At 55.3% G+C, this 16504-nt stretch overlaps 1 protein-coding gene across 1 annotated transcript in view; it reads right to left on the bottom strand.

The window, feature by feature from the left end:
* BMP7 (bone morphogenetic protein 7) overlaps window positions 1–15528 on the bottom strand; it is a gene marked incomplete at both ends in the record, with an annotated part of 71517 nt that extends 55989 nt beyond the window's left edge. Inside the window, one exon of the mRNA XM_080716140.1 lies at window positions 15120–15528. Within this exon, the coding sequence (XP_080572266.1) occupies window positions 15120–15528 (409 nt within the window). The remainder of the gene's footprint in view (window positions 1–15119) is intronic.
* Between the last annotated feature and the right edge of the window lie 976 nt (window positions 15529–16504).

Below are 16504 nucleotides of genomic sequence, written 5' to 3'. Positions count from 1 at the left end.
GAGTCCTCAAGCCCATATCCTCCTATCTCAGTCTCCCAAGTGCCGGGACTACAGGCGTGCAGCACCATGCCCAGCTCAAAATCAAATGTTTAGATGGGCCGGGGACGCGGCTCGGAGGCAGAATCCTCGGGCTCAGTGGCTCCGGCCTCCCTGAAGTCCTGCAGCAACAGCAGACCTCAGTCAGCAAGGCCGCTTGTTAGCGCACCGGGATTTTTCTAGTGCACCGCGATAGCGCCGGCTTCTGGCTTTGCCTGCCAATCCAGAGAGAAGCCGCTCCTCGCTCGCTCACGGCCGGCATCGCAAGCCGGGGAGGCTCACCCAGCAGGCTCGGGCCGATGCTCAGGGCCCACTGAGGCCCAGAAGTCGGGGCCCTGTTTCCTGCTCGGTACCTGGGGAGATGCGCAGAGCCACGGCAGCAGCCCTGTGCCCTGCTGCCTGCAACACACAACACACACACACACACACACACACACACACACACACACTCCCCATCTGGGATCCTCACTGTGCTCCTGACACACACACCAAAGAACCCAGAGGAGGAAGCCAGGACGTGCACGCACCAGGTTCAAAGTGGCAGAGATGGGACTCCACCCAAGCGGCCGACCCAGAGCCCACGTCCTGACCACCACCCGGGCTGCACGGGGAGAAATTCTTCAAAAATGGGGCACAGGAAGGGTTGCTGGGATCGAGTGAGTGCCGGAAGCCGAGCGGTGCAGGACGCTGTCCTCTGGGGTATGCGTGAGCCTCTGCGGGGGGAACCCTCCAGATCAGACAGGGACCAGGGCCCGGGGACGCAGTGGGAGGCTCTCCCCAAGCAGGACACAGGGCAGACAGAACTCACGGCCGCAGGTCAAAAGGGACCATCCAGCCGGGCGTGGTGGAGCACCCTTGTCATCCCAGTTCTTTGGGGGGCTAGAACAGGAGGATCTTGGTTCGCAAACAGCCTCAGCTACCTAATGAGGCCCTCAGCAACTTAGTAAGACCCTGCCTCAAATAAAAGAATAAGCCGGGCGTGGTGGCGCACGCTTGTAATCCCCGCACTTGGGAGGCTGAGACAGGAGGATCACGCAGGTTCGAAGCCAGCCTCAGCTACTTAGTGAGGCTCTCAGCAACTTAGTGAGACCCTGTCTCCAAATAAAGTATAAAATAGGTCTGGGAGTGTAGCCTGGAGGTAGAAAGCCCCTGGGTTCCACCCCCAGTACCACACACAAAAAAATAAAAATAAAAAATAGAGCTGGGGGTGTCACTCGGAGGTAGAGTGCCCCTGGGTTCCACCCGCAGCACTGCAATAAATGAATATGAAATAAGAATCAAAAGCAGGGAGGCCGGCCAGGAAGCCCTGCAGGCCTTGGCCACTCTGTCCTCAGAGCAGCATGTGCCAATAAAACTTTATTTAGAGATCCTGCCATTTGGCTTCCAGATAATTTTCACTTCTTCTTTTAATTACCAACCACTCATTTTTAAAAGGTATAAGCCAGCCGGGCTCAGTGGGACATGCCAGTAATCCCAGTACTTGGGAAGCTGAGCCAGGAGGCCCGCAGGGTCAAAGCCAGCCTCAGCAACTGAGGCCCTCAGCAACTTAGCAAAGACCTTGTTTCAAAATAAAAAAAATAAAACAAGGCTGGGGGTATAGCTCAACGGTTGAATGACCCTGGGTTCAATGCCCAGAATCACATATAAATAAATAAAATTTCCAAAGCCGTCTGAGTTCAGCACAAAAGCAGACTGTGGCTGGACTTGGCCCATGGACTTAGCCATAGACAAAAGCAAGCTCCGGACAGCTGGGCTCTCAGCTGGGAGCTCTCGGGAGACCACGGCCTCTCCCCAGCCTCCAGAAGCCTGCGGAGAGAGGATGGGTGAGAGGGGAGCCCCTGCTCCCCTCTGGACAGCCGAGAGGGAAGGGTAAAGGGGAGAGTCCTGAGCGGCCTGGACACCTCAGTACCCCGGGACGAAGGTGCGCTGAAGGTGCGTTACAATATCTTTGCTCACAAGAAGGTGGCGCGGCTCCAGCTCCAGGCAGGTTTAGATTGCGATCTCCCTTCCTTTCAGTAAAGGAAAAATAATCCGCTCACCGTCACAGGCCAGTGGATTAGGGGCAGAGGCTCCCAAAGAATTCCCAACTGGAGAAAAATTCTCCTAAGTCGGCTAGAGGCGACTTTGTTCCTAGGGACATTTGGTGGGGTCTGTGGATAAACAAGGCTGTCATAGCTTGGGGTAGGGGTGCTACTGCCCTCTGGAGACCAGAGAACACCCTTCTCCTCTCCCCCCCCCCAAGGATAACTTGGCTAAAATGTCTACAATGAGCTTGGCACAGTGGCACAGGCCTGTAATCCCAGTACTTGGGAGGCTGACACAGGAGGGTCACAGGTTTGAGGCCAGCCTCAGCAACGCAATGAGGCCCTCAGCAACCTAGTGAGAGCCTGTTTCGAAACAAAACAAAGCAAAAAAAAAGGGCAGGGGAGATAGCATGGAGGTAGAATGCCCCTGGGTTCAATCTCCAATACCACAATAAATAAGTGAATAAAATGTCTACAGTATCCAGGCCGGAAAACCCTGCCCTAAATTTACCTAAAAGCCACCTCCAAGCCAGGCACGGTGACACACGCTTGTCATCCCAGAACCTGAGAGGCTGAGACAGGAGGATGCAGGTTCGCAGCCAGCCTCGGCTACTTGGTGAGGCCCTCTGCAACTTAGCGAGACCCTGTTTCAAAATAAAGAATAAAATATAGGGCTGAGGGTGTAGCTCGTAGATAGAATGCCTCTGAGTTCAATTCCCAGTACCGCAAAAAACAAAGTTAGTTCCTGGGTCCCCTTCCACTGCCCCCCAGTCTCTGCACACTTCCCGCCAAGACACCAAGACAATTAGGAGCTCAGCTCTGCAGGGCAGGAGGCAAGTCGCTCCATTTATGGTTTCCTCCTGAAGGAAATGACCGACCAGCGCCTCCATCCTATAAACATTTACTAGCCCTGAAAGGCTCCGAGGCTCCGCTGCCATTTTTTTTATTAACGGCTCCTCCCACCACAAACGTGAGGTGAGTCGGTCAAAAAGTGGAACTTGAGAAGAGGATGATGGTGGAAGCTTTGGACAAAGTTCAGGACCAGGAAGAAAACTAAAAGAGCTGAGGCCACCCCACCCGCTTTCTCACCCATAAATAAATGGCTGCTTTATATCGGGCATCTGACCAACAGCCGAGCGTTTTAAAGGTCTCTGGGCGCCGCTGCGCAGGAGTTTTCGTTTGTCCAACCAGAGTCCCCTTCATTCTAAGGGATCTGAAGATTGATTAGCTACTGGCCCGTGGGCAGGATGCCCACCTACCCTGGGAACGGCCATCCTGGTCCCCGGCTTTGGAAACACCAGCGCCCCAGAGCACCCCAGGACTGGGTGCAAATACACTCACTGGTCTCCTGCAGGGGAGATTTCTGGTTTGCTGGGGCTTAGAAAAAAACTAACCACAAGCCGGGCGTGGTGGTGCACACTTGTAATTCCAGCATTTGGGAGGCTGAAACAGAAGGATCCAGGTTCGGGGACAGCCTCAGCTACTGCTTGGCGAGGCCCTCTGCGGCTCAGTGAGACCCTGATTCCAAATAAAGAATGGAAAATGGGCTAGGGGTGTAGCTCAGAGGTAGAATGCCCCTGGATTCCATCCCCAGTACCACAAAACAAAAAAAACAAAAACAAAAAAACTTTCAAAACGTTTTAAGCCGGGCGTGGTAGAGCAAGCTTTTAATCCCAGTCCTTAGGAGGCTGAGACAGGAGGATCGCAGCCAGCCTCCGCAGCTTAGTGAGGCTCTCAGCAACTTAGTGAGACCCTGTTTCCAAAAAAAACATAAAATAGGTCTGGAAGTGTAGCATGGAGGTAGAAGGGCCCTGCGTTCCATCCCCAGTACCCCCCCCCCCACACACACACAGAAGTGCACAGAAAACTATCACAAACATCCATGTACCTATGATGAGAGTTAATATCTTGGTTGCTTTTTAAAAATTATAATAAATTCGTCATTGTAGAATATCATTAGGTTTACAAGAAAATTGCAAAGCTGGGAAACAGGTACGGCTTTGTAGCCCCATCACCCAGTTTCCTGCATGGACTTCTTCAGAGATGCGGGACATTTGTCCAAACTGGGAAACGGGGCCAGGCCTGGCGGCACTCTCCTGTAATCCCAGTAGTTGGGAGGCTGAGACAGAAGGATCATAGGTTAGAAGACGGCCTCGGCAACTTAGCAAAACCACATATCAAATTAAAAAAAAAAATAGAACAAGGCTGGAGGCACTGCTCAGAGGTAGAAGGCCTATGGGTTCAACCTCTAGTACAAAAAAAAAAGTCTAAGAAATGAACACCAATGTGTTCAATTCACGAAACTCAGGGCTTTTTCACACACACTGCACCAGTTTTTCCACCGATGTCCCAGTTCTGTTCCACAATCCAATCCAGGATCCTGCACTGCACCTCCTTATTATTATATTTGAGCCGGGCGTGGTGGCACACCCTTGTAATCCCCACGCTTGGGAGGCTGCCACAAGAGGATCACACAGGTTCGAAGCCAGCCTCAGCTACTTACTGAGGCTCTCAGCAACTTAGTGAGACCCTGTTTCCAAATAAAGTACAAAAATAGGTCTGGGAGTAGAAAAGCCCCTGGGTTCCACCCCCAGTACTGCAAAGAAAACCTTCTCTCTTGCGCGCGCTCTCGCGCTCCGTGTGTCTGTCTGTGTCTGTCTGTCTGTCTGTCTGTCTGTCTGTCTCTCTCTCTCTCTCTCTCTCTCTCTTCTCTCTCTCTCTCTCTCTCTCTCTCTCTGTACTGGGGATGGAACCCAGGGGCATTCTACCTCTGAGAGACATCCCCAGCCCTATTTTTTATTCTTTATTTGGAAACAGGGTCTCACTAAGTTGAGGATGGTCTCACTAAGTAGCTGAGGCTGTCTGCAAACTACAATCCTCCGGTCTCAGCCTCCCAAATGCCGGGATTACACGCGTGGCCCCCACGCCCGGCTCCCATTATTAAAAGAAAGAAAAGTTGCTCCCCACCCCTTCCCTGGCCCGCCTCTGCAGGGGCAGCCGTCACCCCCAAACTGCGGGTCCTTCTAAGCCATACTTCATGGTCTGCTACACTACGCGGTAGCCCACAAACAACAGAGGGGGTGCCCATGCCTCGCGTGCACGCGCATTTAACCAACGGATGGGTACTTCCTAAGCATCCAGGACTATTTGCTTTTTCACAAAAATTCTGTTTTGAGTCTACCTTAGAACATAGAGAGGCATCTGTACTTTTTTTTTTGGTGGTACTGGGGTTCCTGGAAACCCTTCTACCACCGTGTAACACTCCCAGACCTATATTTTTTATATATTTTTTTTTATTTGGAAACAGTCTCTTAAGCCAGCAAGGCTGGCTTCGAACATGCACAATCCTCCTGTCCGGAGGCGGAGGGGGAGGATTACAAGCGTGCACCACCACACCCAGCTTTTTTTTTTTTTTTTTTTTTTTTTGCGGTACTGGGGATGGAGCCCAGGAGCATTGGACCTCTGAGCTACACCCCCAGTTCTATTTTTTAGTATTTTAATTTTTTGAAACAGGATCTCACCGAGTTGCGTAGGGTCTTACTAAGTAGCTGAAGCTGGCCGCGAACCGTGATCCTTAGGTCTCTGCCTCCCGAATCCTGGGGTGACAAGTGTGCACCACCATGCCCAGAGTTCCTTTCCAGATCTCCACCAGTTATTTCTCCAGTGTCCAGCTCACAGAGGTTTAGACCGCTGGGCACTTTACAATGTTACCAACTCCAGAGCAGCGGCTCGGCTGGGGAGTGGTGTAGACAGCTTCTGTGATCTTTCCTGTACGGCTTCCTAAGGCCTTGCTAATAAAATACTGACCTGTGGCTGCCTCTGGAATGTCCTGTCAGAGTGCAGGGTGCATGTAGCTACACACATGTACACATGCACACACACGTACACTCGTACACAGGCACACACACATATACACACGGGCGCAGACCCTGTGCCCTGATGTTTAGCTTCAAGCTATAAAGACAATGGAGACAGGAGCTATTAGGAGCAGGATGGATGGCCAGGAGGGCTGTGTGCCTGCTTATCTTTATGTTGCTCATCCACAGGACCCCAAGGTCAAGGGCACGGGCTGGCTCCTGTGTTCCTGGACCAGACACCCTCCCTCCCGATGCCCACAATCCCTCCCAAAGCCCACAATCCCTCCCGACTCCCACAATCCCTCCTGACTCCCACAATCCCTCTGGATTCCCACAATCCCTCGACTCCCTCAATCCCTCCGGATTCCCACAATCCCTCCCGACTCCCACAATGTGGGAGGCTCCTGGAAGGGAGAATGAAGCGCTTTGCACTCAGCAAAGTCCGGGTGCTCCCTGGCCGGATGAGAAGGCCGCCCCTTAGCTGGCAGCAGGTCGGAGGATTAACAAAGGGCCGCGCAGGTGGCCTTGCAAGTGCTCTGAATCTATGGAAGGCTCTGGGCCTTCCATGGCACCAGCATGGCTTATCTCGGGAGCCCATTTAGATGAGGGAGTTTCTCAGCCAGCTGTGGTGATCCCGACCTGTCATCCCAGTACTTGGGAGGCTGAGACAGGAGGATCACAGGTTCAAGACCAGCCTCAACAACTTAGCAAGACCCTCACCCACTTAGCCAGGCTCAGCATCTGAGCACAGCCCTGTTTCAAAAGAAAAAATAAAGAGCCGGGCGTGGTGGCGCACGCTTGTAATCCCCGCGCTTGAGAGGCTGAGACAGGAGGATCGCGCAGGTTCGAAGCCAGCCTCAGCTACTTAGTGAGGCTCTCGGCAACTTAGTGAGACCCTGTTCCCAAATAAAATATAAAATAGGTCTGGGAGTGTAGCCCGGAGGTAGAAAGCCCCTGGGTTCTATCCCCCGCACCACCAAATAAATAAAAAGACCACCGAAAGCTGCAGTACTCGTGTTAAGTCGCCCGCAGATGAACACTTGGGCCACGGGCTGCAGACCGTCATGCCAAGTGCTCGGATGGGTTTTTATTTGTGGATGTTGTAGTTGTTTTTCCCCAAAACACACTAGACAAGAAGAAGTGCCAGGCTGGAGAAGCAAGACGGTACAGGCCTCGGCCGAACGCTGCAGGAGCACGCCAGCCCTCGGTGTGGGACACGCTGCAAGTTTTTATTTGCAGCCAAATTTAATTAAGCCCAACAACAAAAGACTGCGACTTGAAAGCCACTCTGGGGAGATAAAGATGTGCCGCCACACGTGACCTCAGAGGTGCAGGGAAACTTAATACTCGCTAAGTCGGATTTTGCAAAGAGCTGGAGAGGAGGCTGGAGTGCGAAGCCGCCCAGCACCGCCCCGGAGTCTCCCGGGCCCTGGAGACCGACGCACTGGCCGAGCCGCCGCTTTGTCCAGCCTGGACCCAGCTGCGGGGAAGGGGGCGCCGCGCACCTGCTCCAATAAAAAGCAGGCCGTCGCCATGTCAATGAACGGTGCCGGCCCCGTCACTCCCTTGAAGAGGAAGACGATTTGTACTTTGACCGACTTCCAGAAAGAGAGGGGAAGGGACAACTCCAGCCCTGTGATCTGTAAAAATTAAACTTTTTTATTTTCATTTTGGAATAATATTTTACTTCAAGTTGCAGAGACAGCGCAGGGAGTCCCTGACACAGCCCCTTACTCAGGGCCGGCTGCTCCAGCCGTGAAGCGTTTGAAGAGTCACAGACGCTAAAACAGAGACTGAGTATGACACTGTTCACCTCCAAAGACCTCCGGAAGCCGGGCTCGGTGCCGCACGCTTGTCATCCCAGAACCTGGGAGGCTGAGACAGGAGGACTGCAGTTTGCGGACAGCCTCAGCTACTTAGTGAGGCCCTTCACAACCTAGTGAGACCCTGTTTCAAAATAAATAAAAATAGGGCTGGAGTGTGGCTTGGAGGTCAAATGCCCCTGGGTTCCATCCCCAGTACCACACACATACACACACAAAAAAAAAAAATTTGGAAAATAAGGGTGTATGCACGCCCTAGAAGCCACCTTCTTAACATCTTTGTTTTATTCATTTATTTATTTATTTGTGTGTGGAAAATGGATTTCAGGGGTGTAAGCTCTACCACTGAGCTACATCCTCATTCCTATCTATTTATTTATTTTAGTACTAGGGATTGAATTCAGGGCACATTACCTCCAAACTCCATCCATCCTCATCCCTAATTTTATTTATTTATTTATTTATTTATTAGCAGGGTTTTGCTAGTTGTCAAGGCTGGCCTCAAATCTGAGATTCTCCTGTTTCAGCCTCACAAGTACTGAGATTACAGGTGTGTGTCATCAGGCCCAGCAATTTTTTTTATTTGAAATAAGGTCTCACCAAGTTATGCTGGCCTTGAACATTTGATGTTCCTGTTTCCGCCTCCTGGGTACTGGATTACATGTGTGTACTGCCACTCCCAGCTTCTTGACATCTTTTATTTTTAAATAAGAGCTGCTTAATCTCAGCTTCCCCCACCCCCCCTTCGGTACTGGGGATGGAACCCAGGGGCATTCTATCTCCAAGCTAAACCCCCGGTCCTATATATATATACATATATATTTTTTTTTTTTTTGAAACACGGTCTCACTGAGTTGCAAAGGGCCTCCCTAAGTAGCTTGAAGCTGTCAGAGAACCGTGATCCTCCTGTCTCTGCCTCCCAAATGCTGGGATTACAAGCATGCACCACCACGCCTGGCTCAGCATTTTAAGATTAAGAACTTAAAAACTAAAATCTGAGTTAATAGCTGAAAATGAATCTTGATCCCACCACCCCATTAAAACACAAGAGCTGAGCTGGGCGTGGTGGTGCACACTTGTAATCTCAGTACTTGGGAGGCTGAGACAGGAGGATAGCAGGCTCGAAGCTAGCCTCTGTCATTTAGCAGAACCTCAGCGATTTAGTGAGACCCTGTTTCAAAACAAAACATGAAAAGGTCTGAGCGTAGAGGCTCAGAGGCAGAATGCCCCTGAGTTCAATCGCCAGCACCAAATAATTAAATATCAAACGCCAGATTTGTCATTTATGGTGCACCGACTATGCGCCGGTCTCTACACGTGGCTGGTGGTACCTGTTTCGTGCGATTGTTGAGCACAGGATTCTTATCCAGCCTTTATTAAGAGGATGACACACGCTCAGAGATGGCGAGTAACTTGCCCAAGGTTACAAAGCTAATAGACAGCCGTAGTGAAAAGAGGCACATGGCTTGGAACAGTGTCTAAAGAGAATGACTGTGGAGGCCGGTCACTTCTCCTCTGCCAAGCCACACCTACCGCTGTCACCAAGAACTTCCGTTCCTCCGCGACGAAGCCCCCCAGCCCCCAACTCCATACATCACCCAGAATTAGCTGCAAAGTGTCAGGAAACTTGGCCAGGCAGCTCCGAGCCGGCGAGGGCTGGAAGCCTTCACTGTGAAGCAGGCCTTTATAGAGAGCCGCGGTTGGCAGCCCCCGCTCCTGCCTGGGAACAAATTAACATTGGCATTCCAAACACAGGAAAGAAAGGAAATTGGAAACACAGTTTATACTTGGCCAGCCCTTTGAAATACGGTACCATGCTACCAACATCAATTAATGAAAAGCAGGGGTGTGCTGAGAGGCCCTGGTTTAGAAACGCATTAACACACATTAAACATGTTTGCACAGGAATCGGATCACAGGCGCCCTGACTCCAAGACATAAAGGAATTAACCCAAAACGGCGCGCTCCGGGCTGCCTTAAAGACCCCTCCACTCGGGCTTCGGGGGCTCCCCACACCGCCTTCCTTGTGGGGCGGTGAGGGCGACCCGGGGAATGCTCATCGGGACGGTGGGGCCCCTGGCGCGCCCCACGCCCCCCACCCCGGGGTCCTGAGCGCTCCGCTCTGGCGGGCGGGGCGCACGCGGCCTGTGCTTCGCTTTAGGTTCCAGTGATTTTTCACGGGGCAAGGTCGCCACTCACGTATCTGTTCTTCATTAAGAAATACCGAGTCGCATTTTTGTCAAATAGTACTTGTCAAATGCCATTTGCTGCAAAACCCGGAATTCCACCCGGCTGAACAGGCAGTGATACCGACCGGCTCATATAATAGCCGTGGTCGGACGCGGGCTCATTTGCAGGGAGCAAGCCCTCCTGCCTGTATAAAAGGCTGCAGGAATAGGAGAAGGAAGCGCTGTCGTAAATAAAGCCCTGGACCTCCCCTCCCACTGCCAGGCACAGGGGACGCGCCTTCCCTCCAGCCTGAGTGAAGCGTTTGGTGTCCACAAGGATGCTTGTAGGAAAGGATTTTAGACTTGCCAGGAAATCTCAGTATCTCTGACCTGCTGTAGAAAAAAAAAAAAAAAATCGGGCCCCTGTCTCCAAAGGCCAGGCTCCCCAGCCCCCAGCCCCTGCCTCCTGAGACTCACCCACCTGGTCCAAGTTCCCCGCTCCCCATTGCCACAGAGGAGATCATCCCTCAACTCCTCACCCACCTGCCTGGATCCCTCAGGCCGAGGCGCTGGCGTGTGCAAAGCCAACGTGTTATCATTTTCTCCACACATTAACAGTTTCTGTGTAAATATTGGCATTTCCTCGCCCTCGGAGGCAAGAGGCGGGAACATGGCACTGGGTTCACTTGATCTGAGCTAATTAAAAGCAGAGGGTTGCGCAACCCAATATATTGATTTTACCAGTGGGACTTCGGTCTTTTAGAATAAGTGTACACAGCTGCGGCGCTCCCCGCCACCCTGCTCGAAGGCTAATCCTCACATTCCTCTGACAGTGACTTGACAGGTCCCACACATCCCTGACCCTGCAACACTGCCAGGCTCTGCCGCCGTGCCAAGAAGGCAGTGTTGACAGCCCCAGACAAGCCTGAAGACTGAACTCCAAAAAAAAAATAATAATAATAATACCAGCAGCCGGCCGCTGGAGGCACTGGGTTCTCCATTCAGAAAGATCGGAACAGAAAAGGGTGGAGGCCCTCGGCAGGGGGACATTCTGACTTTGCGCCATGGACCAAATATGACCTTACCAAACAGGGTGGGCGCGCTGTTAGAGCCGTCGGGGTTGGTCAACCCACTTTGCTGGGACTCCCACCAGGATGAAGTCACGGCTTGTCTGGGCGCTGGGCGGACGACGCGTGATCTGGGCTCACGTTGTAGGCAGGCGTCAGCCAGGGGATGGCCCGCCAGCAGCTGCGTCTACCTGGGCAAAGCTTTGGTAGCCTGGCCTGCCGGGGTGAGAGGTGAGCCCAGCTCCTGCGAGCTGAGTTCCAGAGCAACATGTTTTTCTCTGTGCATTCAAACAATCGTTCCCCTTTGCTGCCCCGAAACCAGTTTTTATCTGGAGTACCTCCCTTAGACCAGGACCACGTCAGAACCAAATGATAACCCTGGGATACAAACACTCCAAACAGCCTACCCACGCCGGCATCCAGGGGGTCGGCCTTGCCCTGCCTCGGATCCGGAAGGGAAACATACAGATGATCCCCAAAGTTCAAATCGGGGTCACCTATATCCTTGGGAAAAGGGGAGGGGAGATCTTTGATTTATGTAAGCAGGAGGGTGAGGTTTAAAAGAAGTGATTTTGAAAGGGTTACTAAAAACACAGCTGTTAGTACACTCCCGTGGCGAGGCGCTCCGAGAAAGAGGAGAGAGCACAGAAGAGGGAGCCCGTGACATCGTATTAACCTCTGCCTGCTCACCAGGGAGGGCGGAGGCCCTGGAATGCGGAGCAGCCCCTTCCAGAGTGGAGCACAGGCCAGGTTACAGCTGCAGATGCCTGCGGTCACGCTCAGCGGAGCTCCGCGAAGGACATCTTAAACTGTAACAGAATCTTTTTCTAATACTCTACAGTGGTAGGGCCTGTTCCGAAGGGGCAAGAGGGGAGCTCTTAATGCCAAACACTTGTCAACAAAAAGAATAGCCAGATGGTAGAAAGCAAAAATCAAACTACAAGGCCTTCTTCCAATCTCGGGCTCAAAACAAAAGCCAAGTCAATAACACACACACACACACACACACACACACACACACTCTCTCTCTCTCTCTCTCTCTCTCTCTCTCAATTTAGCTTCAAAGATGAAACACACCTCATTCCTTCCTAACCTGGTCCGGAGATAAGTCTCAAGTCACACACACCCCAAGCCTGCCGGCTTCCTTAGACGATTCCAGAGCAAGGAGTTTTGCAAAGAGAGTGAGTGGCCCTGTCTGGATGGGGTCTGATAGAGAGCCATTACCTGGGAACTATTTAAGAGAGGGGAGCCTGTTTTGAATTCCAAAATTAAGTCTGCGCAGAGGAGTCAGGGACTTGTTAATCCAAACCAGTTTACAAATCTTGCCGTTGAATTTAGGGGCCCGGGCGGGCGGGGAGGTGTGAGCCCCTCCCAACAGCTCTGCGGCCTTGCTGGGGCTAGACAGGTCTTTGTCAGGAGACGGCTGACATCTTCACTCCCCAGCACCTGGTTTTGTCGTAAAGCCGGCCTTCCCCTCTAGTTTAGATCCCACCTCGCCTGGCAGAAAGCTCGAATTCCAAACAGAACGACTTATGGGAACAAAAACCCAGTTGGCTGCAAAAGTCCTCAGGCCTTAGGCAGGGGTCCCCCGCAGGCAGGCCTGCAGGCTGAGGCCTTAAGCAGGGGTCCCCCGCAGGCAGGCCTGCAGGCCCTGAGGTATTTGGGAGGGGGAGGGGCGCGGGAGGAAGCCAGCCTCCCCCCCAGATCCGCACCAGAGCCCCGGCCCCCCCCATAGCCACCGGCAGTGGTTTTGCCATGAAGGAGCGCTCATCTCTCTGGCTCCTAGCTAAAGCGTGAGGAGCCACTGTAGAGCACGTCACTGGACAAGCAACAGAAAACACTGTCCAAGGGAAAGCCGTGCCAGTTCTCTGCACACTCGGATGCAGGACAGTCTCCCGCCCAGCCCCACCCGCCCCCCAAGGGCCACCCTCAGGTGTCTCCTATGGAGAAATCTCAAGCCATTCCGCCAGAGGGGTGCGGGAAGTTCATTCCCAAGCAGGAATGAAAGCCACCCTTTGCAGGAAGTTCCCGCCAAACTGCAGCCTGGGTCTTCCCCGAACTAATTCTAATTACCGTGAGTTTAGGGGCAGGGGAAAAGAAAACAAGGTCCGCGTGCTCTGTTAAAAGCCACTCTGCCATCTAATTTGGAGCGATGTTCCAGAAAGCCAGACCTGAGAAAGTCAGAGCTGTCCCACAAAAAAAAAAAAAAAAAAAAAAAGCCCAAAGCTGGCGGCTGATTAAGAGGCTCAGACAAGCCGGCCTTTGTCCTTCGAGATGAAAGGAATGGGTTCCAAGGTGTGTGTACAGCCAGAGGAGAAAAACCGCCCAGCTGTGACCTCCCCCAGCAAGCCCCAGCCAGTCCCCAAAGCCAAAGGGGGGAGCAGCCCGCCCGGCCCCAAGTTCCACCCAGTTACCAACTGCCTCTTCCCTGGGGTGCAGGAGCCCCGGTCTGGCCACCTTGCCCGTCCAGAATGCTGTTTGGACTGACTTCACACGGCCTGCTACAGAAGCCAGAATTACAAATACCTTTTTAATGACCCCAGCCAGGCTCAATCGCATCCGCCGGGACCTGCTGCATTCAGAGGGAGTCGCGGGAGGAAAGAGAACTGGAGATGCCCTAAATCCCCCACCAGGGAAAGGACCCTGCTAAACCCAGGCTTGAGGAGGTCTACAGAGTCTTAGGGTCATTCGTGAATGGAGATATACGTTTATGTATGTGTGTGTGTATATATATATATAGATAGATAGATAGATATAATTTTTTTAATTTTCTGCTATAGGTAACAAATACGTGTGCAAAAAAAAAAAATCATACACAAAAGTATAACAACAAAAGCTCAAGACCCCAGCTCCTACTACCCTAAGCCCTGCCCTGTTAAATATCTCCACAACCCAGGGCGGGCTCTCCTCCTCTTTCCTGGGACAAGGGGGACGGGCGCAGGCGAGCCGGCCCTGACCCTCACCTTTCTCCGCTCTCCTGCGTCTTGGAAGACTGCTCTAAACCAGGACGTCCAGGGAGCTGCCTCATTAACCGGCGGCTTCGGGACAATTGAAACTTTAAGTTATTCTGGCCTCAAATCACCCACCCGCTGCTCACCGAGCCGACTTGGTTTTGACTATTATTAAGGACAGACAATGGCCTCCCAGGAAGCCCGGGGACCTTATCTGCCGCGGGAAGCTTCCCCAGCGCCCCCGCCGCCCCGGTGCCCCGGGAGGCTTGGCGGCATCATTATTTCCAAGTTGACACAGGGCCCGTGGGCGTGTTTGCCGTCTTGACTCGGTTGGAGTTTTCGCAGCAAGTTACCAAGTCCAATGAAAGCGGCTCAGGAAACAGCACTAATCCGGGCGTGTTATCTCGGAAACCAAATATTTGAGATCAGCCCTGCAGCGCGCTGCCGGGGGTCAGTTTGAGATGGGGGGGGGGCTGCCGGGGCCTCGCCGCCGCCCCCGCCTCGCTCCCCCGGGGTCGCGCGGCTCCAGCCGGGGGACCCGGTCCCCAGACGCCCCCGGGCAGCGGCGTCTGGACCCCGCGCCCGCCACCCAATCGCTAAAAACCCGCGGTTTGCGCGCCACACGTGATAAACGCTGAAAATGGATTCTGCCCGCCCGGGACCTATCATTAAATATTTAAAATAGAAAGCTCCCAATGGCAACGTTTCTTCCCCAGCTCCGGCCGACAGAGGCGAGAGATGGGCGCCCGGCGGCGGGGCGAGGGCCGGGGGCGCCGGGCGCGCTGCACCCAAAGGCGCGCGCACCGCGGGGAGCAGGTAGGACCGGCCCGGGCGGGGAAGGGGAGCGACGCCCGCCATGCCGGGGCCCCGGGGCCGAGGGGCGGCAGCTTCGCCCTTTAAAGAGGGGCCTCTAACTCCAGGTAGCGCGGCCCCGCGGCCGGGACGACGCACACGTCCCCACCCGGCGCTGGGACCTGGGGAGACTTCGCACCGGTCCCTCCCTCCCTCCCACTGCCTGGGGGGCGCGCCGCTCGGACTGCCCGGGGACCGGGAGGGGGGACCCTCGGGCTGGCCCCGGGGATGTGCCAACTCCAGGAACGGAAGGACGGCGGCTGGATGCGCCCAGCGACCCCTCCCGGCCCCAGAGCGCCCCAGCCAGGGACGCACGCCTCCCTCCCCCCGGCGCGGCTCACCGAGGTTGACGAAGCTCATGACCATGTCGGCGTCGGTGAGGAAGTGGCTGTCTTGCAGGCTGGCCAGCGGGGGGCCCTGGGTGCTGAAGACGGCCTTGTAGGGGTAGGAGAAGCCCTGGCCGTCGGGCCCGCCGCCCTCCTCCACCGCCATGGCGTTGTACAGGTCCAGCATGAACATGGGCGCGGAGTTGTGCTTCCCCTGGAGGTGGGGGCGCGGGCGGTGCGGCAGGCCCAAGATGGAGAGGATCTCCCGCTGCATCTCCCGCCGCTCCTGGCTGCGGAGGCGCCGGTGGATGAAGCTCGAGTGCACCTCGTTGTCCAGGCTGAAGTCGGCCAGCGCCGAGCGCAGCAGGAGCAGCGGCGCCCAGAGCGCCACCAGGCTCCGCGGCGCGGGCGGGCGCACGTGCATCGCGCCGGCTGGGGGGCCGGGGCCGCCCCGGGGGGCAGAGGGGGCAGCGGCCGTCCACGCCGCGCGGTCACTCGCGGCGCACGGGCCCCGCCGCGCCCGCGCCGGGCATGGCCACTCCCCGGCCCGCCGCGCTCGGCCCGACCCCCGCCCAGCTGCGCGCCGCCCGGAAAGCGGCCCCCGCGGGCGGGCGAGGACCCGGCGGGGCGGGCGCGCGTGGGGGGAGCAGCCCGCGCCCCGGGGCGGCGGCGAGAGGACCGGCGGGCGAGCGCTCCGGGCCCTCCACCTCGGGCCCCCGCCGCCCTCGCTCCGGCGCGCAGAGCAGGATCCCGGGGTCGCCCTCCGGCCCCCGCGCCCCGGATCGCTCGAGAGGCCACCTCGGGAGCCCGGAGTGGTACGCGCTGGAGCCGGGAGGAGGAGGAGGAGGCGGAGGAGGAGGAGGAGGAGGACGGGCTTCCAGCGCCCCTCCCGCACCCGCAGCCTCCCACCTGCCCTCGGCCCCGCCCTCCTCCAGCTGCGCCCAATGTGTTCCTTCTGGCCTTAGCGTGGGCTCCACAGATATTTGCAAAGATTTACCCAGTGCCCACCGGGTCCCCGGTACCGGAACGGGCGCCGCGGGGATGCGGAGAGAGAAATCCCGAGTCCACCCGGCTCTCTCGGGACAGGCAGCTGGGGTGGGAAACGAGGTCTGAGCCTCCTCACCATGGGGTTCGGGACGCTCAGGAAGCCCCGGGATAGGAGGGGGCTTCGCGGAGGGGTACCCCAAGCGTGTCTAGTCGCCCTGCACCCAGCCTGCCCCTTACCCCAACATTGGGGCCCTTCCCGCCCCCGCAAACTGCTGCCCCAGGGCTCTGGGCTTACATTCCCTCTGCCTTCCCTGGCCCCTGCTCCTCCTGCAGTGCCTCTCCAGACCCCCCAGACCTGCAGGACTAAGGTCACACCCCCCTCAGCCCTGCACTGTCTGCAACCCTGGTGGTGA

This window comes from Muscardinus avellanarius (assembly GCF_963383645.1).
Source record: "Muscardinus avellanarius genome assembly, chromosome: 19".
Taxonomy (NCBI): Eukaryota; Metazoa; Chordata; class Mammalia; order Rodentia; family Gliridae; genus Muscardinus; species Muscardinus avellanarius.
The sequence above is the reverse complement of the archived record's forward strand: the minus strand, read 5'-3'. Positions and strand labels throughout refer to the sequence as shown.